Here is an 8908-nt window from a genome sequence, read left to right as displayed (position 1 = left end):
GCCAGACGGATTACCAGGACGTATTCTCCGAGCATGCGCTGACCAACTGGCAAGTCTTCACTGACATTTTCAACCTCTCCTTGTCTGAATCTGTAATACCAACATGTTTCAAGCAGACCACAATAGTCCCTGTGGTGCGTAAATGACGACCGACCCGTAGCACTCACGTCTGTAGCCATGAAGTGCTTTGAAAGGCTCGTCATGACCAACAGCACCATTATCCCAGAAATCCCTAGGCCCACTCCAATTAATGTGTGCAGAAAAGATTAAAGCAGATCAAGCAGCAATCACTGAAAATGTGTGTACATACACCAGATGCTGTAGTCGTTACCATTTCTAGACAATGTTTTTGATGTAACAATGGTCATAAAGAATCAGTCAAAGCATGTATTCATTCAATAAATGTTTATTTCGCAGGTTACCACTGGAAAAAACGTCACTTGACACATCTGCCCCGACTACACTGCCAAAAGAAAACCTGTCACAATGCAAATGCAGTAATCTTGTCAATACACAATTATTAAAAACTCAATTAGTCGAAAAATCATTCACACTCGACAAAAAGAGTATTCAATAGAGAGTTTACACTACAAAGTATTCATAGATACGGAAGCTGACAGTTTTCAAGCAGGGAAAGCTGATTAATGTGGTACAATTGGAGAATAGTGTAGTAGAGGAGCAATGTCAAGTGATGTAACCCAAGATGATGTTTGGAATGAAGCCTGGCTGGCTCTGTTACACCAGGTTCCTTTGGCTCAGTAGTCTCTCCTATCCTGGTTCTGGTAGCCACCTTTGTAGCCCCCCCTGTAGCCTCCCTGGTAGCCCCCGCCCCCCTGGTAGCCCCCGCCGCCCTGGTAGCCCCCGCCGCCCTGGTAACCCCCGCCGCCCTGGTAGCCTCCCCTGTTCTGGCCCTGGTAGCCACCACCACCTCCTCTGTTTCCGTCTGTGGAGTGGACCAGAGATGGAGACAAAAAAAAGCGATTCAGAGATTAAATTAGGAAAATGTGAACAGAACAGTGACACTACAATGTCCAGACAAAATAAGCTGACTAGACATATCACAATATACGTGGGCTAATACTAACAAGTTGTGCGAAGAACAGAAGTGAAAGACTGCGAGAGAGAATGGTGTGTGCGCGTGTGGGGGGGGATAGAGTAGCCAAAAGGCTCAGGCATGGAGGGAGGATGAGAGGGGACTGCAGGTCACAGACTGTGGCTTTAACAAACAAACTAAAGTAAAATTCGGATATTTATAGGATAAAGGTGGCATAAACTCATAAGCACCTCGGTTGTAACCACCCCTCTGTTGGTAACTGCCTCCATCTGAAACCAACCAGAAATGGTAAACATCAGCGAGGCATGTCCAGTATAACCTACAAATGACTTTTTTTGCATTGCTGCTTATGCAGTGGTTAGTTGTTTTTATTTCCATGCAGGTTTAAAGGTACTTTTTTTACTGGATTCAAATACATGTTCATTCTGTTTCAGAGTTTTAGCTCAAGCGATCCACAAAGAAAATTATTTTTTCCCAAAAGAAAAATAAAGTTAATAGGTTTGAAATACCGGTTTCTTTAGACCTACCTAAACATACCCAAACATATATATATATTACAATGGTATATATTAAACGGAGTTAGTACTTAAAAAAGTAGATTTTTACATTTTTATTCTGTAGGCATGAAATCCCATTGGTTCTAGACTACTGTTAATAGTGCCCAAGGCTCGGACATTGCGGAACGGGAGAAAAAGGGGAGAGCAGCTTACTGAAGGTGGCTTTTAGAATAAACCGAAGAAAAATTGATAAGAGAAAATAAAGGTGGTATAAAATGGTTCATAAGCACCTCGGTTGTAACCGCCCCTCTGTTGGTAACCACCGCCATCTGAAACCAACCAGAAACTGTAAGCACGAGCAAATCCACAATTCAATGTGGCCAATATAATTCACCACTTACTTATGCACTTCTATAACTAGTTATAATGTCTATACATTTGTGTTCTTTAGGTGTTTGTCACTAGACATTGCATGCGGGCTTAGGTAAAAAATATAATATAATCTCATCATAGCAAGAAGCCGTTATTTGGTTCAAATACATGTTCTTTCGGTTTCATAGTTTTAGCTAGAGCAATCCAAAGCTGAAATGTATTAAACACAAAAAAACAATGACACAGTATGTACACAGTACAGTAAAAAATACATTGTGTTCTTAGAAATTCTAACTTATAGTATCCCAATGTTTCTGAAGAACTGCCTAAAGACAACCAACGCATATTACTGTGATGGTATACATTACATGGAATTATTACACTTTAAAAGGTAGACGTGAAAAAGATAGTTGTTGCCGCCACCTGGGGTCAAATCCAGATGTCTTATCATTCATAGACAGAGGGGACAGCTGCTCACTGATAGTGACTTTAAAAATAGCAGGACACCCCCCCCCAAAAAAAGACTTCCATTAGAAAATAGAGGAGGTATAAATTGGGTCATAAGCACCTCTGTTGTAACCTCCCTGCTTCTGTTGGTAGCCACCTCTCTGACCATCTGAAAACACACAACAGTTTAGACACACAGCTGTGACACGTCTTGGGCATACACACACACAAAGGGGATAAAAAAAACATTTGACTACATACATATACTATTTGTTTCTCACTCACATAAACACTGAAATATGACAAATACAGTCGCTCTCATAATATTCCGACAATCATGCATTTCAATCAGTTATTTCAAACACCTCGGTTGTAACCGCCTTGCTTCTGTTGGTAACTGCCTCTCTGGTCTGAAACCGTACAGTGAAAACAGTTTAGAAAACACAGCTGTGGCATGCAATGAGCGTGGGAGTAGACAAACACATTTTTTTTTTAAAATCATACAAAATATAAAGTGCCGTCAAAGTATTCAGACCCCTTGACTTTTCCCAGATTGTTACATTACAGCCTTATTTTAAAATGGTTAAATAAATAAAAATCTACACAATATCATAGTATTCAGACCCTTTACTCAGTACTTTGATGAAGCATCTTTGGCAGTGATTACAACCTCGAGTCTTCTTGGGTATAACGCTACAAGCTTGGCACACCTGTATTTTGGGAGTTTCTCCCATTCTTCTCTGCAGATCTTCTCAAGCTCTTTCAGGTACGATGGGGAGTGTTGCTGCTAAGCTATTTTCGGGTCTCTTCAGAGATGGTCGATCGGGTTCAGGTCCAGGCTCAGTCCACTCAAGGACATAGACTTGTCCCGAAGCCACTCCTGCGTTTTCTTGGCTGTGTGCTTCGCCACAGTCTGAGGCCCTGGAGCAGGTTTCCATCAAGGATCTCCCAGTCGCTCCCGCTGAAAAACATCCCCACAGCATGATGCTTCCACCACCATGCTTCACCGTAGGGATGGGGCTAGGTTTCCTCTAGACGGGATGCTTGGCATTAAGGCCAAAGAGTTCAATCTTGGTTTCATCAGACCAGAGAATCTCGTTTCTAATGGTCTGAGAGTCTTTAGGTGCCTTTTGGCGAACTCCAAGCGGGCTGTCATATGCCTTTTACAGAGGAGTGGCTTCCGTCTGGCCACTGTACCATAAAATGCCCAATTGGTTGAGTTCTGCAGAGATGGTTGTCCTTCTGGAAGGTTCTCCCATCTCCACAGAGGAACTCTGGAGCTCTATCAGTGACCATCGGGTTCTTGGTCACCTCCCTGACCAAGGCCCTTCTCCCCTGATTGCTCAGTTTGGCCGGGCAGCCGGCTCTAGGAAGAGTCTTGGTGGTTCCAAACGTCTTCCATTTACGAATGATGGAGGCCACTGTGTTCTTCAATGCTGCAGAAATGTTTTAGTACCCTTCTCCAGATCTGTGACTTGACACAATCCTGTCTTGGAGCTCTATGGACAATTCCTTCGACCTCAACCATGGGACCTTAGACAGGTGTGTGCCTTTCCATATTTTTATCGTTGTTTATTGAACCTATATTTAACTAGGCAGGTCAATTAAGAACAAATTCTAATTTACAATGACGGCCTACCCCGGCCAAACCTGGACGACGCCGGTCCAATTGTGCACCGCCCTATGGGACTCCCAATCACGGCTGGATGTGATACAGCCTGGATCATGTCCAATCTATTGAATTTCCCATGTTTTTCGCTTGCTCATTATGGGGTAGTGTGTAGATTGACGAGGGGAAAAAATATTGAATCCATTTTAGAATAAGGCTGTAATGTAACAAAATGTGAAAGGGGAAGGGGTCTGAATACTTTCCGAATGCGCCGTACATATGTATCGTGTGAGAAATAAAATATGTCTATTGCCTCCAGGCGCACATGCACACCAATATCTTTTTCACACTATCGTGCCAGCCATACTTGTATTGTGCTAGCTTAACATTTTATTTTCACATTCTCTCCAGCACGCTTCCAGGATTTATAGTGGATGTGTATCCAGGCCATCGCAATACAGCTTGGCCGGGCCCCGTACTGTGAAATAGGCAATACACTCAAACATCTTAACACATTCAATAAATCATGCATCATAATTAACTTTCAATTTCGGGGGGGGGGGGATAACTTAAAACATTCAGGACAGCGGCTTCCTGCGATGCATCTACAGTAAGAAACATGCAGGTTGGCTAAGGATAATATTGTGGTCAGTGGTACGAAGAAACACTTACCTCTGTTGTAACCACCCTGCTTCTGCTGGTAGCCACCTTTCTGATCTGTGAGAGACACACACATACAGGGCCCAACAAATCACTTACAGTCGGTGTTACTTGTGGTATGAGGTGCCTTGTGTCGTGTCCCAAGGCACCAAGAGGATTCAGTAAGTGGTATAGTGGCAATTTTCATTTTTAAACAAAATACTTCATATTTAAACAAAATACTGATACATAATCAGTTTGCTAGTATTTGTGATCGTTGGGACTATGTAGGTGTAAGGCATATCAGTCTACTCCATGCGTCCAAATTAACAAAATCAGGGCTCTCCCTAGGATTTTGTGACAAGGCTGTGCTGATGTAGGCCTAAGGTTGGGTAGAGGGGAGGTCCGAAGTTGGAGCATTTAGCATTTTTGAAAAACCTGTAACTGCCATTTCCTGAAACAGTCCAAAATTATATAAAAACATGACGCCAACACAGAAGTCCTGTTTGATCCTAAATGAAATTGAGCTCGTCTCAATTATTTTAGGTACAATTTAGGGGTAACGATCATTCTTATTAAATATGTGGATAGTCGTAAACCGTCTTAATTTTGTTTGGGGACAAAACTCTGAAAAATGCATTTGCTGGATGCTTACTGTAGGCTCATTGTAATATGAAACAACTAGACCTATAGTAGCTTTTTTCAGATCTCCATCCCTGACAATGTCAAGTTTGGTCTGACTACTAGCCTACCATTCATTCAACATGCCTTGTCGTCGTTGGTGAACTGACTAGGCTATTATCCCGTTATTAGCAGCCTACTGGGTGACATACGGCTATATCAAGAGGACAGAGCAACAACTCATTCATTAGCATAGATTATTAGGCCTGACGTAACTTGCTGAACAGCCCTGTCTGTTTCCATCCACGCAGCGACGCCCACTGAACTTCCGCCACACGGGCACGTTTCCTTGCTCGTCGACGCGCCCACGCCCATTACCGGGTTCAAAGCATGTGTGGGCAAGAAAGTGTTCTGGCTTAGTCAACTAACTGCCTTAGCTAAGGAGCCAACTACGAAATAGTGGATATGTACTTGACTAACACATACAATTTTGGAACATGTATTTGGCAAACAGTTGGTTCTCCATTTTTCCTACAGCCCCACCCCCTCACACATCAGCGGTATCAACAGACAAAGTGGAGTGCTGCCATCCAGCTTGAGAGAAAACTACTATGACTATTGGGGCGGGTTGGAGAGCTAGAGATGCCCAAGTCCTCTGATTGGCCAAGTCCTCTGATCAACTTCAGATGGTCGAGTCAAAAACAACGTGATAAAATATGCAAAAATAGGCTTCTAGTTGAGGTAGTTTTTCATTATAGTGTACTTTGGCCTCAAAATGTGTGTATGATAGGCAAAATGCGTGCAGGTTGGCAGGTCTGCATGCATTCTATGGGTCAGCCCCACTAACCTCTGTTGAAGTAGCCACCATACACGCCCTGCTTGAGGTCAAAGATGCGCTCATTGTTCTCCACCAGGCCGCCCAGCTTCTCGGCCAGCTGCAGGGCCATGTTCTGCAGGGAGGTGGGCTCTGTGCGGTGCATCACCACAGTCTGGGTGGGCTGGTCCAGGGACGCCTGTGAGGGGGGACATGACACACACGGACAGACAGATACACAGGAGAAAGCCATTCAGACACAGACATGTACATATTACACCTTCATATTCATACATCATATCATCTAGCTTAATTAAATCTATGGGGCTGTACGATCTACACACGACAACGCACAGCCCTTTGAGATCACCGACGCCGTGGGTTTTACCATGAGCTCCTCGTTGATGATCATCTTGCTGATGATGCTGTGCACTGTGGGCAGCTCCAGCTCAAACATCTCATTCAGCGTCTCCATACTGACACACAAAGAGGGGGGGAGAAGAAGAAATGTCTGAATTGTATTTATCCATTCTTTAAACAGGTTAGACAATTATATGAGGAGGCACAGTAGATGTAGCCTGGTCCCAGACCATTTTGTGCTGTATAACCAATGGTCGCCTTGGAAACCCAGGCTTCTCACATTAGTTTGAAAGCCTGGGGAAATAACCTAAGGAAGACTACTCCGCGAAGGAGTTTGTTAGACGGTGATGTCAACCATTGTCCTATTGTGATTATGCACCCATAAAACATTGTGATGCACAATGCTTAATCGACCCCGTTGCTGCCCCCCCCCAAATTAAAAATGTGTTGTACAAAAACTCATCTAAAAACGACAGCTGGGCTATAGCACGAAATCGAACGCAGCGAGACAAATCATGAGGAAAGAATGTTGAAAGCCCGGGCAGAGGCTACGTGCAGGCAATGGAAAAAATCTTCTCTGATATTCCTTTCGGGTGGAGGGGCAGAACAGGCGTGTGTGTGGGGCGCGCACACGGAGCAGTGACTGTCTGATGAGGAACGGGCTGTCGTGGTGAGCTAGATTATAGACCTAAATCACTGTCTGCATAGAAGCAGTCTACCATTTTCAGAATTGTATAATTGCTTTACTTCTCTCTCATAGGGCTGTGATTAAGAGATTTTCTCTCTTGTTCTTTTTGAAAGCCACAACACCCGTGCAGGCTAGATTATTTGGGAACAGTAGCTTATCTGTTCATAACTAAGTTGTCTTAAACCTTTTATGATAGGCCTAGTAAGAGGATAGGCTATTGGCCATTTGGTTTTTAACCTCGCATGGAGGGATTTTCCCGGGAGAATTAATCATTTATTTCTTAATAAGCGTAAACTTGATTAAATTACCCTTCATCGTTTTATGCATGGCGTTCTCCCGATCAAACAATAAAATGTAACAGTTCCATTTCAAAGTTGTGAATAACCTAAAAATAACTTTTAAAAAAACATAAGGTAACCAGAGGACTAATAGGTAGCCTAGTGGTTAGAGCGTTGGACTAGTAAAGGTTGCTAGATCGAATCCCCGAGCTGACGAGGTAAAAATCTGTCGTTCTGCCCCTGAACAAGGCAGTTAACCCCCTGTTCCTAGGCCGTCATTGAAAATAAGAATTTGTTCTTAACTGACTTGCCTACTAGTTAAATAAAGGTAAAATAAAATAGCCTATATTGTTTGTTCTCTCTCATTATTAGTCCTCTGGTTACCTTAAGTTTTTAGGTTATTCACATAACTGTTTTTTTTTTTTTTTCACCTTTATTTAACCAGGTAGGCTAGTTGAGAACAAGTTCTCATTTGCAACTGCGACCTGGCCAAGATAAAGCATAGCAGTGTGAACTGTTGAACTGTGAACTTCACATAACTGTTACTCAGTTACATTGCATTGTTTGATCGGGAGAAAGCCATGCATAAAATTATGAAGGGTAGCCTTCAGCCATATTCATTGCCTATCGAATGGAGAGAAAAGGGAATATTGGCTACATTAAAAAAAAAAAATTGACAAGATGGAGTGTCCGTAAATTATGTTTAGGCTATAGGCTAGTGTCATTGCGTCCAACAAACAAGACAAACACAGAGTGAAAGTATTTTCTGACTGGACATTTTGCACTGTTTTGGTGGAATTCTCTGCTCCACCCAGCCCACATTCATCTCCTGCTTTCTGTTCTTTACTGCTCTGTGCCAGTCAAGCTCAAATAGGCTAAACCGGTGGTATTTAACCTTTTTCCAGCAGGGACAATTTTTTTTGCACCAGAATTTCTGGGGACCCAACCCCAAATCTAATGACGCAACCTTCAAATGAAAATACGGTACATTTCGCATTGGGTGGAGTTCCAAAAAAAGATGTCCGACTTGCAACAAACTAGCACGCATTAGATACAAACGAATGTCACACAGGCTACTAAAACAGAGACACGGACAAAACCAGACAACAAAATTCCTTTCCTGAAAGGAAACGTGATATCTACTTAAAGCCAATCAAATGTGAACGCCGAATTTGGCAAAAACCAAAATGTGAAGTTCGCCTGACTTAAATAGTCAAGTGAACAAGATGGGATTTTGGAAGGCTGGCTATTTTTGAAACAAGTCTATAGTAATCTCCATGGTCATTGGTGTTGGCTATACAACACAAAGTCGGGGACCAGGCTACAGTAGTTAAGAATCTCCACTAAATGTGCTTTTTAGTCCAAGACTAGGTGTAATCTGTAGCTGGGAAACAACCTCTAACAGTCTTAAAAGTTATTACCTGATGGAGTCATAAACGCTGCTGTAGGTGAACAGGTACGTCCTCAGAGACTCCTCCTGGATCTTCCTGCAACCACAAACCATCAGGAAACGTTACAGTAATGCTACC

At 42.9% G+C, this 8908-nt stretch overlaps 1 protein-coding gene across 4 annotated transcripts in view; it reads right to left on the bottom strand.

Moving 5' to 3' along the window:
* Nucleotides 1-390: 390 nt before the first annotated feature.
* The window catches only part of LOC139541988 (eukaryotic translation initiation factor 3 subunit C), a 34161-nt gene continuing 25643 nt past the window's right edge, over nt 391-8908 (bottom strand). For 2 of the 4 annotated variants that reach the window (XM_071346944.1, XM_071346945.1), the window contains exons 19-27: nt 8801-8866; nt 6442-6529; nt 6087-6252; nt 4652-4696; nt 2736-2780; nt 2492-2539; nt 1842-1880; nt 1285-1323; nt 391-943 (exon numbers count right to left, since the gene is read on the bottom strand). In XM_071346944.1, coding sequence (XP_071203045.1) covers nt 756-943; nt 1285-1323; nt 1842-1880; nt 2492-2539; nt 2736-2780; nt 4652-4696; nt 6087-6252; nt 6442-6529; nt 8801-8866 — 724 coding nt within the window. In that variant the 3' untranslated portion in view covers nt 391-755. The remainder of the gene's footprint in view (nt 944-1284; nt 1324-1841; nt 1881-2491; nt 2540-2735; nt 2781-4651; nt 4697-6086; nt 6253-6441; nt 6530-8800; nt 8867-8908) is intronic. The other 2 variants (XM_071346946.1, XM_071346947.1) reach the window with 1 other exon arrangement.

This window comes from Salvelinus alpinus, chromosome 17 (genome assembly GCF_045679555.1).
Source record: "Salvelinus alpinus chromosome 17, SLU_Salpinus.1, whole genome shotgun sequence".
Taxonomy (NCBI): Eukaryota; Metazoa; Chordata; class Actinopteri; order Salmoniformes; family Salmonidae; genus Salvelinus; species Salvelinus alpinus.
The sequence above is the reverse complement of the archived record's forward strand: the minus strand, read 5'-3'. Positions and strand labels throughout refer to the sequence as shown.